The following is a 17,412-nucleotide window of genomic DNA, read 5'->3' on the forward strand; positions in this document are numbered from 1 at the left end:
ATGGCATCGTTAAATCTCGGGTTCAACGGGGCTCGTATAAAAGGGGTAGCGCGTATCAGAGCCGTAGAGAGGAGGAATCTGATCACCGTTTGCAGGTAAAATCTGATTAACGTTACACACATTCATCATCACTGCAGCACACCGGCGCGCGGAACATGTGTGATCATGATGATGATGACATTGTTATTTTTTAGCAAGTTAGTTTTTATAAAATGCTGATATGCTGGAGCAGGGGAGATGAGGTGATGCACAGCATCACGTCGTGTAGATGAGTCCTCAGAAAAAGTACAGTGGTGGTGATACTGAATGATTCATGCAACATGGCATTTACATTGTGCTCCAAGAAGGCATGTCAAAAAATGTTGGCTTTTCTATGGTATGTTTAAAAAAAATGAAAGAAAAAGGTATGGTTGGATCATGGCACTCATCTAAAAAACAAAGACAACGTTTGGACATGGTAAAAAAAAGAAGAAGCAGATAGTCCTGAATATTTTTACACCATTTAATGGCAGTTTTTATATTACATTTTTTGATTTTATATTAGAAAAGCATTTGTCTTCTAGCTGGTTATGAGCGAGTCTTAAGGATTTTAACTAGGGAATGAATAGTTTAAATACACAATACCTTGAGAACTTTGTGACCCATTCTGTGTCACATATGGTATCTCTATCTTGTTTTACCTGGATGACTTGCTACATTTGCCAAAATGTGCAGTATACAACCGGATCACATTGCACTGGGCACTGTATCCCAAAATGCAGCGCACTCAATTTGACCTATTTAGTGTTAATCAGAAGTGATTTATTTTCTGATAAAAGTTTGCTATGTGCTATGGTTTAAAATGATTTATTTTTGCATACAATGTGTTTTTTCCACATGCTACAATACAGTATATAACGCAAAATATGCAACTTAGTCTCACTGAAAAACATGCATCTACTTACATTTTTATAAACTGATTTGTGAACTAATACATTTTGACATCTGCATCATATGACCAACTCAATATGTATGGCATTTCTGATGTAGTAAACTTGCTCAGCAGCCCACCTGGTACAGCATTGCACTTGTGATGCAAGTCCTGTGAATCATGAATCATGTTAAAATAGTTCAAAGACTTGTGGAATCAAGCTAAAATAGCATGGTTCCTTTAGCAAACACATTTTTAAATGTTTAATCAAAGACTTGTGGAATCAAGATAAAATAGCATGTTTTTTTAAAATCTAATGTTTGCTGTTGTTAACACTATCAGTTAGGTTTAGTATACGGTTTAGTGTAGGTGGTCAAACTCAAGGTTTAATACAGCTTTGATATATATGTATGTAATATATCTATGTATATATAATTAAATTCTTTTTGTGATGAAACTGAACACACTTTTGTGCCATACACTGAACATTTCACTTTGAAAGTCTTACGTGCAAGAAGCAAAATAATAAAGCTTTGACAGATTCGTGTTTTAAATAAAACTGAATGTACTTTTCGTGCTACTCACTGGAATATGATTAATTACATTAATATGTCTAATTAGTCAGTGCCACAAAGGCCACGTATGAAGCAGGAAAAGCGTCCGTCTGAACACAAATGAATGTCATACCCATGAGGAGGCACAGCAGGAATCAGCCAATCAAAAGGCTTCGAGTGTGACGTGTCCACACATTTACAGTCACTGTAAGACCGAAGCTCACGGCTCAGACAAATAAAAAAAATGTACTGTGTGTGTCTGAGGTAGAAAGAACAGAGGAACAGATAAGCAAAATCCATTTCCTCTCATGTTTATCCTGTGATATCTGATCCAGAGTTCATTCAGGACTGAAATAAATCACTGCAGGTCTTTTTGTTTTTGAGTGATAACACAGTCTGTGACGTTCAGAGAATCATTATAGAACGTTGACTATTTGTCAATTTTTAATAAAGATATTTGATTGTAATCTGAGTAATTACTCTGGATCAATGCTCCTAAAATGATCACTTCAAAGAAGTCCAGAGAATTTGGGACCTTCTCAACTGAAATGTCAGGCTGGTTTAACCTACGTGAGATGTCACCGGATGGCTTCTTCAGAAATGACATTTTTGGAGATGGTTTTATCAGTATCAGACTATGACCTTTCATCAGGCTATTTTAAAGTAATTTTGCATCTCTATCTGTGCCATAAAATACTGTATCGCTAAACATTTCAAGCAGTAACATGATAATTGATGCCACATGACCTCATTACGTTGCATACATTTTGCCATTGTCACATTTACTGTAAGTGTTATTTTAGTATGATTTATATACAGTTATACTATTTATTAATATTTTGAATTAGCTTTTATGTTTGTATTGTTAGTTCTCATTTTAATGACAAGATAACATTTATCTTTTTTCAAGTTTGTAACCTAACATTTATATTTGATTTTTATTTAGATTTATTTCAATTACCAGAATTATTTTTAATAGTTTTAGGCATAAGAGGGGGTATTTTAACATGCCAAAAAATACACACACAAACTTTGTGTTTGCAAATCCTTGACATATAATGCTGCTGTGCATTTCATGCTAGTTTTGAGTTTTAAGTTACTTAAGATGATGTTTAACCATTACTTTGAAACGTTATTCTTTTTTCCCCACATTTGCTCTGTGTGTTTTAGAAAGGAAATGTCAGAAGTGAAATTATCTATTTGCATGAAGGCTGCTGGGTATTTGGAAGTCACGAGGAGACGCATAAAAGCACAGGAGCTGCTGATAATGAAAAGGACAGTCATTTATGCCATAATTACATTTGATGAGACCATAATTAACGGCACTAATGGCACTCCACAAAACACAAGACATCTCCTTTGACTCTCAAATGCTCTTTCAGGTTTAAAAAAAAAAAAAAGCTTTAGTTTAGGGTCTCACAGAAGACTCATCTTATTTTAGCTCTGAATTAGACGTCCTTTTGTCTCTTTGCTGAACTGTTTGTTTGCTTTTTTTAGTTTTTTGTGTGTGTCCAAATAGCAGCAAAGTTATTGTTAACTAAAACTGAAAGTATTAAAATCTTTTTTGTTATTTATAATAATGTTGAAATGAAATAAAATATAAATATTATTTGAAAAATTTTAACTTAAAAAAACTTAACTAGAAATATTGCCTTGCCAACAAACTGAAATAAAATGACTATAACTCAAATTAATATAAGCCTAAAAAGAAATAATAAAATGACAAGAACATTAGAAAATTACTGAAACTGAAATTAAAATAATAACTGAGCATTAAATCTAGTTTGAGCGGCGAATGGAACTCAAGCGAAGTTCAAGCAGACCACGGCGTGCCGTGATTCTCAGCTGATCGTAACTCCTCCCAGGGCTCCCACTACAATTAATAAGATATATAAGTTCATCCGTACTCACACTTGCCATAGTCTGTCGCACAGACATGCGCTTACCCTCCTCCATCCCCAACTGCTCCTTATGCAGATACATGATCACTTAACTGCTTGCCCACAGAGATATATCATCTGTCCAGCTCATTGCTAAATTGTCCAAATTTATTCACAGTACTATATTACTCTACTTGGAATATACAACTGTTGCATGTAAAATAGCTGGCAATTGCTTAGGCTTCATGGGGGTTCAAACTGTGGATAGCTCAGAACTGAATCGTTCAGAGTGAAGCCTGCCGCCAAATATAAAGTTCAGGACCTCTACAATATTCTCACTCGAACAGAGAGGTCCTGAGTGAAATTATATTTAATGCATTAGAAGATGCATTAAAATATGACCAAATCTTAGAAGGCAGCATAATTATGTTAATTATTTGTGTAACTAAAGCTTGTCAGTGATTTACTGTATAAGCTATTAGAAATGTTTGTTTTTAAACTGTATAGATTTCTTTGTGCTCATGATTTGTGATTATGTGTGTTTGAGTATACAGGCTCTCAGTGAAGACCCTCATTGATCGCTCGTGTTTTGAGACAATAGACGACACATCTGCTGAGTTCATCAACTTTGTCTCCATTCTAGAACATATTCTCAGCCATAAACTGAAAGGTGAGCAATACACACAGTCTCCGGTTTCACACAAATTATAAACTGCATTTCATCTTGATCTGAGCAGCACATTGGATTTGATAATAAACCTTCAATGCGTGTGAGCACAGCAAGACACCTGTATTATTTAATATGTGCATTTTTTCATTTTAAGGTAATGTAGAAAAAACAGCCTGTTGCTTTCTTAAAGCGAGGGTGGTCATTAAACTAAATTACCAGTGTTTTTATGTATATATACCTAAACACACACACACGTTTTTTTTTATATATGTATTTTATAATATATTATGCATATAATACAAAAAACAACAACATGCAACTAACAGAGCCTTAGAGAACAAATGAACTGACACGCACTCAGATTAACTGTTGAAGTGAGCTATGGCAGAAGCTTCACACACCATTACATAGTGATGCTGTGATACATGCTGCTAAAAGACACACACACACACACACACTCCAGCTGCTGTAATGAGGTATAAATACAGCACTGAGTGTCTCATTTTGGGTTCGAAGAGCTCAGACGATTCTCACAGTATGACAAAACAGCTCTCACACTCACTTACATATCGCTTTTTTTCAGCCTTTCAGCAATATTTGATCTCTACATGTTTATGTATGTTCTCTCGAAAATTCACTATAGCATCTATAAAGACAGCCTTCATGATTTCAATGTGGAAATACTTTCAAAATTTTGGAAGAAATAGTACAGCACCTTAAATTGTCAACCTGCTATCTTGACTCACTTCCCACATCTTTTTTCAAAAGTGTGCTTAACTGTTTAGAAGCTGATCTCTTAGAAGTGGTGAATGCCTCACTTCTTTCTGGGACTTTTCCAAACTCCCTTAAAACTGCAGTTGTTAAGCCCCTTCTGAAAAAGCGCAATCTTGATAACACCATGTTGAGCAACTATAGAACAATATCAAATCTTCCTTTCATAGGTAAGATTATTGAGAAGGTAGTTTTTAATCAGCTGAACAACTACTTAAACTCAAATGGATACCTGGACAATTTTCAATCTGGTTTCCGAGCGCATCACAGCACAGAGACAGCACTCATTAAGATAATAAATGATATTCGCTTAAATTCTGATTCAGGAAAAATCTCAGTGCTGGTACTATTAGATCTTAGTGCTGCATTTGATACTGCCGATCATAACATACTTCTAGAGAGACTGGAAAACTGGGTCGGGCTTTCTGGGATGGCACTCAAATGGTTCAGGTCATACTTAGAAGGGAGCGGTTATTATGTGAGTATAGGAGAGCATAAGTCTAAGTGGATGGCCATGACATGCGGAGTCCCACAAGGGTCAATTCTTGCACCGCTCTTGTTTAGCCTGTATATGCTCCCACTAAGTCAGATAATGAGGAAGAACCAAATTGCCTATCACAGCTATGCTGATGTTACCCAGATTTACCTAGCCTTATCTCCAAATGACTACAGCCCCATTGACTCCCATTGAGCAGTAACTAAATCAGCATACTATCATCTCAAAAACATTGCAAGAATTAGATGTTTTGTTTCCAGTCAAGACTTGGAGAAACTTGTTCATGCCTTTATCACCAGCAGGGTGGATTATTGTAATGGTCTCCTCACTGGCCTTCCCAAGAAGACCATTAGACAACTGCAGCTCATCCAGAACGCTGCTACCAGGATTCTGACTAGAACCAGAAAATCTGAGCATATCACACCAGTCCTCAGGTCCTTACACTGGCTTCCAGTTACATTTAGGATTGATTTTAAAGTACTTTTACTCGTTTATAAGTCACTCAATGGCCTAGGACCTAAATACATTGCAGATATGCTCACTGAATATAAACCGAACAGACCACTCAGATCATTAGGATCGAGTCAGTTTGAAATACCAAGGGTTCACACAAAACAAGGGGAGTCTGCTTTTAGCTATTATGCTGCCCGCAGTTGGAACCAGCTTCCAGAAGAGATCAGATGTGCTAAAACATTAGCCACATTTAAATCCAGACTCAAAACTCATCTATTTAGCTGTGCATTTGTTGAATGAGCACTGTGCTACGTCCGAACTGACTGCACTGTATTTTATATAATCATTTTCTATTCTTAACCGTTTTAAATTAATTTTAAATCAATTTCTATATCATTTTAAAATTCCTTGTTTTTATTATTATTTTTTTAATTCCCTGTTTTTATTGCTGTGATTTATCATTTTTTTAATGACTATTTCACTTTCTTTTATGTAAAGCACTTTGAATTACCACTGTGTATGAAATGTGCTATATAAATAAACTTGCCTTGACTTGCCTTGCCTCTGAAACCGCTTAAAAAGTAAAAAATCCCTTCGGAGCTCGTCACTTGTCGGATTCAACCTTTTCAATTACTAGCTCAGATATTTGCCCACAATGTCACTGCACTAAAACATTGCTCAACTGGATGCAAAAAAAAAAACAGTATTTTGTGAGTTTTGACAAGAGTTTTGCGTCTGAATGAATAACTCAGGAATCAAACTGCTTTTACACTGCATTGTGTGTGTTTTCCCGCTGTAGGTCAGGTCAGCTGGTTTGGCTACGAGAGCCCGCGCAGTTTCTGGGATTACATACGTGTGGCGAGTAGTAAAGTCCCACACAGCTGCATCAACAGCATTGAGAACATGGAGAACGTCCGCAGCTCTAGAGCAAAGGTCAGGACACACACGTCTTTGTTGCAGTGTCATTTTAATATTATTTATATACAATTATAGTATTTATTATTATATTGAATTAACTTTTTTATATCTTAGTTTATATTTTAATTTTAGTTTTAGTAATTTTGTTACCTGCCTTTATCATTTATATTTTATATATTTTTTTAGCTTTAATTTATATTGGCTTTCATGTTTATTTATTTACGTTTTAGTCATTTTAGTACTTGAACTTATTTTATTTCAGTTAGTTTCCAATGCAATATATATATATATATATATATATATATATATATATGCATGCATACACATAATATTTAAATATTTTTTTATTTCATGTTTATATATATTTATTTTTTCAAGAGTTTCAGTTTTAGTTAACAATAACAACACTGGTTTTGGTGTCATATTTCTCCATGGAAAAACCAGAGGAAACTCCCAGATCAGACATTTACCTCTTTAAATCTATTATTATCATCTGTCTCAGATGATTTGATCACAAGCGGTCAGCTAAAACAGAAAGCCGGCTCAAATGCTGTGATGTTACTTCAGTGTTAAAGGCTTTAGTGGTTGACGAGCATCCCTCTCTCGTTTTTTCCTCTCAGGGTCGTGCCTGGATAAGAGTGACGTTAATGGAGAAGCGTTTGTCTGAATATATCTCTGCAGCTCTGAGAGACTTCAAAACTACAAGGTATCTTTCCGCAGCACTCAGACACACACTGAGACTCTTATATTTGATTGCAGGTTGATTGCCTCTCCACAGCATAGATTGTTTAAACATAGCGATTTCACTGAAATAAAAGCAGCACCATATGACTTATTTAGCAAAATATTGATGATTCTTCCATGTATACCAGTTTAACCAAAGTTTGACTTTTAAAAAGTCTCTAAAGCACTTTCAAAATATTCCTTTTATTGATCAGTACGACATGCCAACATCTGGTTTAACTCAGTGGTTTTAACTCCGTTTTTACTGTAATATTGTGAAATAATTTTACAGTTTATTTATGGGATGGCAAAGCTGCATTTTCAGCAGCCATTAGCGTCACTTGATCCTTCAGAAATCATTTAGATATGCTGCTCAGAAATCATTTATTATTATCAATGCTGAAAACAGTTGTGCTAATTGTCGTTCTCTGGTCTTCATCAGTTTTTTGTGTTTGTTTGTCAGGAGGTTTTATGAGGAGGGGGCTGTAGTTCTGGGTGAGGAGGCGGGGCTTCTGGCAGATACTCTCATTGGACTGAATGCCATTGACTTCAGGTATGATCATGTTCATTCACTTCCTTTCTGTGGGTGGCAGTGACATTCAGCTCTGCCACAGCAGCACAGGATGCTGATCATTCATTATATGGGTGGTGCTCTATAAACACCTGCTGACACGAGCCGCACACACACACACACACACACACACACACAAATATAGATGCTGAGAACAGCCTCCATATTGTTTTGTAGGATCATCACTTCCCATAATATTCTGTCACAGTGACATTCTCATCAAATAAAGTGCATTTGTTGGCTTATGCTGAAAATTTCATTCTTTTGACAGTTTCTGTCTGAAAGGGGAGGGGCTTGATGAGAGCTGTCCTGTCGTCATTGACTACACACCATACCTTAAATTCACACAAACGTAAGAGTACTACACATATAAACATGCTGGCTTTGCGAACATGCTTTAAGCCTTCCTAATGCATGAGATTGAATATTATGTATGTGTGTGTGCTGTAGTTCTGACAGCATTAGCAGCGATGAGGAGGAAATGAGAACGCTGGGCAGCAGCGGCAGTGAAGCAGGCACTCCTGAATCCCACATGGCTGCCAGCCTGATGGCCGATCAGAGCACCTGGTACAGCAAGAGCAAAAGACTAGAGCAGAAATACAGAGTTGTGTTGGAACAGAAGGTGAGGACAACTAATACGACTACTACGATTACTAATCGTACTGTTTCGTATGAATTTGTACGAATGACCTACACCTAACCCTGCCCCTAAACCTACTCGTCACTGGGGTTTAGACAAATCGTACGAGTGAGGTCATACGAATTCATACGAATTAGCCTCCTCGTAAAATACATACGAATTGGTCATAAGATAGCGTTGGTAGTACACAACCAAAGCACACTGTGAGCTTCTGTTTTCTTGGTTTTCATTTGATGTGCATGCAAATATATATATATTTAATATGTATAATATATAAATAATAAATATGTATATATATACATTATTTATGTAACAATGCAAAAGTCTTTACTGTCAATTTAATGCATCCATGTTGAATGAAATTTATTTAAAAAAAAATAAAAAACTAACTGACCCCAAACTTTTGATTGGTAGTATATACACCGATTCTGAAACTGTACTGCATTGCAGTGTTTGTTTTCAAAAAAACAAACAAATAAATAATTTTCAGCCATTTCAGATTGAATACCAAAAAAGGCAAAAATGTTATTCTTTATCTTCATCACCCAGACAATCACCACTCATACTAAGCATATAAAATCCTCATTATTTAATCCTATAATTTTCATTTTCAATTTTAAATGTTTAGTTCTAAAGTCTTTGTGTTTTATAAAATTCCTAAATTATTTTAAAATTGCCAGTCTTTATTCCCTTAAGTATTCATATTTCCTAACTGTGAATAATGTAACAAGAATTTTTCTCTACTAATTTGACTGCAAAAATGATAAACATTTTAAAAATTCTCTATTTTTAGTCAGTCACGCTGCATGCTGTTTACATGCTTTAAATAGTCTGTAGTATAGTATTTTCTGTCTCTCACAGTTGAGGTGTACCTATGGTGAAAATTACAGATCTCTCCATCTTTTTGTAAGTGGGAAAACTTGAAAAATCGGCAGTGTATCAAATACTTATTTGCCCCACTTGTATCTGTTTTTGCAAATGAACTCTTCATATATAGATCACATACTATATACTGTGTGCCATATTCAGTAATCAGTATACTAGTTTCCTGATCATGTGAGATGAACTTTGAATGTTAAACTGAGTGTATATTGTATAGTGAATATTTTCTAGATCAGTGATTCTCAGTGCTCCTGAGTGTGTCATATTTTCAGTATCTAGTCTGGCACCCTCAAATCAGGTCATGGGGTCTGTACTGCTGAGCGGATGAGTCAGTCAGGTGTGTTAGATAAGAGAAACATCCTGGGGGGACATGGGAGCAAGACTAGCAAATACTGACACAGGATGCATGAATTATTGTAATTGTTCAGGGTTATCTGGAGGAGCTGGTGCGTCTGAGGGAATCTCAGCTCTCTGAGTCTGTCTCTCAGAATAAATCTCTACGCCAACGACTCAAAGACACTGAAAGCAGCCACAAACAGGAGAAAGAACAGCTGGAGATCATCATACTGGAGCTGCAGGATCAGCTGTAAGTTTGAACCAGTGCTCAATTAGTATGTGTGTATATCATCACCTCTTTTATACATATATACACTATATTTTATGTGTGTGTGTATATACTACTTAGTTTAAATTTCAATTACATTTTTTTATGTACTTTTGTATTTGTGTATATACTGTATACTTATATATATATATTTAAATTTTAGTTTTTAGTTCTGATTTTAGTAAACCTATTTGATTTAATATTGTTTTTTAAGTTAAGTTCAAGGTATGTTAAGTTATGATTTTAAGTTAGTTTTTCATCTAATTTACATTTTATTTTAACTTTTTAGTTTTCAAAAAACATTTTTAAGAGTTTTAGTTTCATTAACAATAACAGCACTGCAAAAATGTAATATAATGTTCTTCTCTATCATTTCATCATCATTTAATGAATTATTGTTGTCATCATAAATATATATTTTTAAAAAGCAGACTTTGTGAATAAGATGCAAACTTTAATGATCTATAAATGATCTAATTTGCATTGAAATTACATGTCTTAAAAAGAAACACAATGTTTTAAAGGGATTGTTCACCCAAAAATGAAAATTCTGTCATTTACTCACCCTCAAGTTGTTCCAAACCTGTATGATTTTTTTTGTTCTGCTAAGCACACATATTTTGAAGAATGTGAGTAACTAAACAGTTTATGGTTTATGGTTTTTTTCCATACTCTGGAATTAAATAGGTTCCAGCAGCTGTTTGGTTGCCAATATTTATCAAACTATATATAAATGATGACAGAATTTAAATTTTTAGTTGAACTGCAGGTGAATACTTAAGGCAAACTCGGCACATTTTGAACCTGATTAAATTGAATTGTGATGAGTTAGTGAATATGACGCAGTATTTCATGCTGAAATGCAGCACACAAAACTGTTTGGTAAACTTGCCTGTGTAAGTATGATTTATGCTCATGGAAATGTGTTTTTGCGGGAGGGGAAAGGTTAATTATCTGTGCAGTGTGGTCTCATTTATCATCTGATATTATGCTCTGTGCTGTGTACCAGAAGAACGTTTAATCTTTAGTGTTTTCCGTGGCTGCAGAGTGTCAGTATGGATGATTTCTGAATGTTTCCTGCCTCCCGAGTCCTCCGATTCATTTCTCCTCTCATTCTGTCAGACAGCTGGAGTTCACGGTTCAACTGAGCTCTGGAGATCCGTGTGCTCCGACGTCAGCAGCTCAACCAGAGCAGGGTTGCTATGGAGACAGATGCAAATAAGTTAATAGATGATTGCAGCATGTAAGCGGAGAGAGGATTTGATCGATGGATGAATGAGAGACTGATGGGAGAATGTGTTTGTTTGCAAACTATCTATCTACACTAGGGCTGGGTATCGTTCAAAAATGTTCGATACCGATACCTTAAGTTCAATACCGTTTTTAATAAGATTTTATTTTTCAGCTTGTTGACATTTATACAGACTCAAAGCCTCATCTCCTGAGCCACTGCACAAAGGAACAAAATATATCCCACATAATAAATCAGTGCAAATAGTTTTAATAAAGTTCAAATAGTTTTCAGTTTACACATCTGTTAGGCTACATTTACACTAGTGCGTGTTCGTTTTAAAACGCATCGCTTAGACAGAATCATCATTTCTATTCATTTATTCTAGGTTGTTAGACTTCAAGAAATTTAAAATCTTTATCCACTTTCATAAGTGGGTGTTTTATTTTCTTTCACCATATGTTTTATTATTTTTCAATTCTGTGTTGTAGTATGTCTAATTATTTTAATGCATAAAAACAACTTAGTTTATTCAAATTTATTCTTAAAATAGCCTAACGAAATGTTTTCTTTTTCTGCAGGCTTATTGGCTCACTGACATTGAGATTAACCCCTTAGGTATTGAAATTTGGTACTGAATGACAAGACGTTTTTAGATACTCGATGGTATAGAGGAAATTCAGTCGGTGCCTAAAAAGTGTCGAACTCGATACTCAGCCCTAATCGACACATTATTCAAAAGTTTGTCGTCAAAAACATTTTTTTTTTTTTTTTTTTTGCAAAGATGCATTAAATTGATCAAAAGTGACAGTACATACCTTAATAATAATAATTAAATAAATCCTGTTTTTTTTTTTTTTTTTCTGTTCATCAAATAATCCTGAAAAAATATGTATCACAGTTTCCACAAAAATATAAACGGCAAAATCTATATTAGAATGATTTCTGAAGGATCATGTGACATTGAAGACTGGAGTAATGATGCTGAAAATTCAGCTTTGCTATCCCGGAAATAAATTTAATTTTATAATATGTTCAAATAGAAAACAGTTCTTTGAAACTTTAATAATATTTCACAATATTACTGTTTTTAATGTATGTTTGATCAAATATTTGCAGCCTTGCTGAGCATAAGGGACTTTTTAAATATTGCTGACCACAAACTGTTGTACAGTTACAGTAGTGTACACTATGCATTGTGCATATGTATTTATGTAGTATTTCATTATGGTCATCTAGTTTGATCTGGAAAGACATCGCTCATGGTCTGAGGGGTTTAATTGAATCATGATGGTCATTCGCTGCAGAAATAGAACAGGGTCTTAAATCTGTGTCTGGTAATAGCTGCTTCGATCTGGTTATAAAAGATTAACTTTTTAAGCTGACTTGTTTATATGTTGTTCATCTAAGCAGATACAAGTACGCCTCTGTCCATGAGAAGCTGTTTGTGTTTCTCTGTATCAGCTGCTACGGACCATCTGTGTGAATCAATACAGATGTCCGTGAGTGTTCGCAGACCACTATTAGTGAGTAGTCAGTTTTGAAATCCAATTGCTGAGGTTAAAGACTCTGTTTATGGATGAGAATATTTGACACTGAATGCCATGTTTCAGATGTTAAGCTCTGATTAGTGACTTGTTGATAAAGATGGATTTTGGAAAAGGTTTGGGCAGGTGTTTGTGTGATAGGAGGTCAAATTTTAGACAAGCCGGGTTGATTTCCTGCTGTATAAATTAGGGCTGCACAATGGTTAAACCCATAATCATGATATAAAAAAAGGGTCAAAATTGCTCCACAAATGCAAATTCATACAGATGGACTGAACCAAACGATACTTGCTTTTTTTTTTTTCTTTTTTTTTTAGCCATTTTCATCTTTAGAATTGCTAAACACTTAAAAACAAATGTCTATTTAATTTTAAACTGACTTGCATTATGAAAATAAGTAAAATCTTAAGCTTAAAGAAGCCTCTTTCAAAAGTTAAAACGGTTAAATTCCTAATATTAATTCAGACAATTCCATGTATTCAGACAATTATGTATTTTTAATTGGTCAGAAAAGGATTAGTTCACTTCCAGAATAAAGATTTCTTGATGATTTACTCATCCCCATGTCATCCAAGATGTTCATTTCTTTCTTTCTTCAGTTGAAAAAAAATTAAGGTTTTTGAGGAAAACATCTCCAAATAGTAGACTTCAATGGCGGCCAACGGGTTGAAGGTCCAAATTGTAGTTTCAATGCATCTTCAAAGAGCTCTACGCTAGCCCAGCCGAGGAATAAGGGTTTTATCTAGCAAAACCATCAGTCATTTTCTAAAAAAAAAAAAAAAAAAAACATATACTTTTTAACCACAAATGCTCGACCTCACGCGGTATGTATTCATGCATGCGTGACGTAGGCGGAAGTACCGACCCAGTGTTTACAAAACGAACATGCAAAGAAAGTCAAAAACCCTTTACAAAAAAAGGTAAAACAACTATGTTGGACGATTTTGAATTTGGGGGGAAAAAAATGAGATGGAATTTTTAAACCAAAGTACACAGACGAAGAACTAACCACGTGTGACCTTTCCAACATGATTACGTAATGTGTGAAGACGTGTATTCACATCGTAGGGCTAGTGCAAGACGAGCATTTGTGGTTAAAAGATATATCAATTTATTTATTTTTTTTGAAAATGACCGATTGTTTTGCTAGATAAGACCTTTATTTCTTAGCTGGGCAAGTGTAGAGCCTTTTGAAGCTACACTGAAACTGTGATTTGGATCTTTGACCCATTGGCCACCATTGAAGTCCACTATATGGAGAAAAATCCTGAAATGTTTTCCTCAAACTTAATTTCTTTGTGATTGAAGAAAGAAAGACATGAACATCTTGGATGACATGGGGGTGAGTAAATTATCAGGAAATTTTTATTCTGGAAGTGAACTAATCCTTTCAGAGGAAAGCTCAAATTTCAGGGATTTTAACTCCTGACATCTGGCAACCCCAAATATGATAGCAAGTAGCAGTATTGCAGCAATTATTTTTAATTAATCAAGAGAAGCAGAAATTGTGAATACAACTGATCGTGCAGCCCTAGTACATATGCTACTTTTTCAGCTTTTTAGCGCTGTCTCTTTAAATGATCATGTTTGTTTCTCCAGGACGGTGATGAAGAACCATGACCTTCGCTCCAGACAGGAGCTTACCTCGCACCTGACAAACCAATGGCCCTCACCTGGTGCCTTGGATACCAATGCCGTTGCCTTGGATACGCTCCTGTACAGGAAACGCACAGGACCATGGGAAGAGTATGTGCTTTTATGAGATACATGCACCTTCACACCACTACTCATCTCATATTGGATTCCAGTCGAGTTGCTCATGCTCCGTGAATGATCCAGGAAGCAAAGGCTCTCAGGCTCTAGTTTTAGCTCGCGTCTGCAGCTCTCAAATCACATTACAGTATTGGCATGCTTCCTACAGTAATCGCACTCATGTATTGATATCCCACAGAGGTTATTAAATGGGCTGATCTAATTGTAACCCAAACTTCAGTGGTGTTTGTGATGAAAACATGTTATTTTCAGTTCTTTTATTACATTGTTTTCATGACAATTAAGTACATTTCCTCCCCAAATTACTATTGCTGTCATGTGTTTAGACTTAAATTATTATTAGTAGTGATTCTTGTTAGATTTTCATTACTCAAATGCTACTGTTTAACGTATTATGGTTTTTATGTAAATCAGCATAAATGAAATGAGCACAAATATACTATCATGATATATAGATATTCGTTAAATTTTTCACATACCAGTAATAGGATTATTTGATATTTAATGTCTTTAAAAATGTATTTACATAGTCACAATTTAAAAAAAATCTTAATGTTCAATTTTTTAAAATAAATTTAAATGATTAAAAAAATTGACTTAAAGCAAGATTTAAAATGTTAAATATTCATATATTAAGTTGTTTTTTTTCACATTGATATATACACACACACACAATTTATTTATTTATTTTCTTTTGTGACTTGTACATGTTCTTTACGTGTGTGTGTGTGTGTGTGTGTGTGTGAGCACAGGAAAAGCTTCCAGAGTTTGGAGCAGCTTTCTGCAGATATGAGTCTCTCTCAGATGTCTCTGGAGCCAGCACAACTGAACACACACAGTCTGGACAGCAAGGCAGGACTTACACACTGGCACAGAGAAGGTTCGTGATGCATGTGTGTATGTGTGAGTCAGCTATGGTGACATCATTCTCTGATAACCAGCTCTATTATAGATGATGTCATTTCACAATGGAAGGGTCCTTACTCCACCTGAGAGAAAATAACAACATCCCTTCCTCAATACTGGTGTTAATCTCATGAAACCCCCCCACAATAAAAAGAAGAAAAATGGGAAATTATATTTTTCTCAAAGAAAATAAGGCATATTTTAAGACGGTTAAGAATTTATGCATTTTGACATTTAGAAAACGTACCCAATTTCTGTAATGATTAATGTAGTTTGGAGTTTAATTAAAAATGTTCTCAAAAGAATTTGAAAAAATGAAAATTAGCATAAAGGCAGTACAACTATAAACTAATGTATAAAATAATTCAATCCTGTATAAATATTTTTTTAATTAATAATGAATGTAAATAATATAACACAAAAACAGTTAAAATAGGCAAAATATGCTTAAATTGTGTTTTTAAAAAAAGTGTTAAATCATAGTTGGTAATTGATTTTGGTTTGTTCACTTGTCAACATTCATCATTTAACAGTCAGGTTGAGAGCAATGCATTGTGGGGTGGGTAGACTTATTTTAGTATTATTTATTATTATAGTATTTATTAATATATTGAATACACTTTTATTATGGGTGCCCCTGAAAAGTTGACGATTCGATGCTTTGATAGGAGGAGCCTGATTCGACTCCCAATCTCACAGTCGAATATTCGCAGAGGTGTTATATGATCATGCAATTTTGGCTATATGGGGGTGCTCAAATGGTTGATTTCACATAGAATAAGTTAATATACAGGCTATTATGAAAATGCTGTAAATAAGAAGCTTTAAATAAATATTTTAACGTGCATGAATAAATCCAACCATCCCTATAGATTTAAGTTTGACTTTTCATGATCTGTGATCGACAGAAAAGCGCAGGGATTTAAATCTTTAACAAGACTCAAACTGGAGTGAAAAACTAGATTTTTTGATCAGTTGGGGTACAAGTGATTTCAAAACATTTCAGCTGGTTTATATGTATATTATTTATCTCGTATAAGATGCATTTGGTTGAGTTGCACTGCAGTAAAACGCTTCATACGGTGATCTCTTCAGTGCGCTGCGTGAACAGGACAGACAATAATGTAGAATATTAATAACTATGATTTGGGACTGTCATATAACATTATAATGAGAACATTATTATAATAAAACGCTGTGAATTTTTAGAGTTTAGTTGCCGTGTTTCTGCACGTTGTTGCGTGAAGAACGCGTCCACAAAAGGAGTTCATTCAGAGCCACACAGACACGTTCATGTACATTCGGGGCATTTTGTGCAGATAGACTATAAGTCGTAATATCAACGTTATGTTGTATAAATAATGAAGTGTATTCTATATGAGATGAGTTAAATCCCATTGATTTAAAAACCTGCTATCAAATGCTTCATTCTACTGGTCATCTTCAGCACGCACCGCTCAAAACAGAAATGCAGAACAATAATAACTGTCATATAGGCTACATAATGTTATATTGAGAGCACTATTGTAAAAAAATGTTGTGAATTCTCTGCTGACGTTTAAAGGCATGGTCAGCAATTTCTGGAAGCCAATGTTGATATTTGAAATCACCAAAACAAACACGCCCCTACCCCAAAAGGGTCTCGCCCCTATTTTGATAGATCCGCCCCACATATATGTAGCCTATACACAACCCAGGCAATGATTAGTTCTGTGACACATAAGCCGCTTTTCCATCTAAATTACCTGGAACAATATGTCCCAGTAACTTTTTTTTTTTTCCCCCAGACCTGTTGCTGTCTTCGCTTCCATCGCGGTCTAAAGTACCGAGAAGACTTGGACTTGCATCCTCGGTAGTTCGGACTTCACGAGTTAGACTCGGGA

At 35.0% G+C, this 17,412-nt stretch overlaps 2 protein-coding genes across 4 annotated transcripts in view; one reads left to right on the forward strand and one right to left on the reverse strand.

Moving 5' to 3' along the window:
• The window catches only part of LOC306878087 (RUN domain-containing protein 3B-like), a gene marked incomplete at its 5' end in the record, with an annotated part of 19,409 nt that continues 1,997 nt past the window's right edge, over window positions 1-17,412 (forward strand). Inside the window, 10 exons of the mRNA XM_079430193.1 lie at window positions 1-95; window positions 3,899-4,014; window positions 6,534-6,667; window positions 7,273-7,358; window positions 7,839-7,928; window positions 8,218-8,298; window positions 8,397-8,568; window positions 9,897-10,054; window positions 14,450-14,596; window positions 15,376-15,503. Of these exons, the coding sequence (XP_079286319.1) occupies window positions 1-95; window positions 3,899-4,014; window positions 6,534-6,667; window positions 7,273-7,358; window positions 7,839-7,928; window positions 8,218-8,298; window positions 8,397-8,568; window positions 9,897-10,054; window positions 14,450-14,596; window positions 15,376-15,503 (1,207 nt within the window). The remainder of the gene's footprint in view (window positions 96-3,898; window positions 4,015-6,533; window positions 6,668-7,272; window positions 7,359-7,838; window positions 7,929-8,217; window positions 8,299-8,396; window positions 8,569-9,896; window positions 10,055-14,449; window positions 14,597-15,375; window positions 15,504-17,412) is intronic.
• The window catches only part of slc25a40 (solute carrier family 25 member 40), an 18,688-nt gene continuing 11,783 nt past the window's right edge, over window positions 10,508-17,412 (reverse strand). For 2 of the 3 annotated variants that reach the window (XM_079430198.1, XM_079430197.1), the window contains exon 12: window positions 14,879-15,612. In XM_079430198.1, the coding sequence (XP_079286324.1) occupies window positions 15,604-15,612 (9 nt within the window). In that variant the 3' untranslated portion in view covers window positions 14,879-15,603. Of the gene's footprint in view, window positions 11,273-14,878; window positions 15,613-17,412 lie in introns of those variants that run through there. The other variant, XM_079430195.1, reaches the window with a different exon arrangement.

The sequence above is a fragment of the Barbus barbus genome (genome assembly GCF_936440315.1).
Source record: "Barbus barbus genome assembly, chromosome: 12".
In the NCBI taxonomy this organism is placed as follows: Eukaryota; Metazoa; Chordata; class Actinopteri; order Cypriniformes; family Cyprinidae; genus Barbus; species Barbus barbus.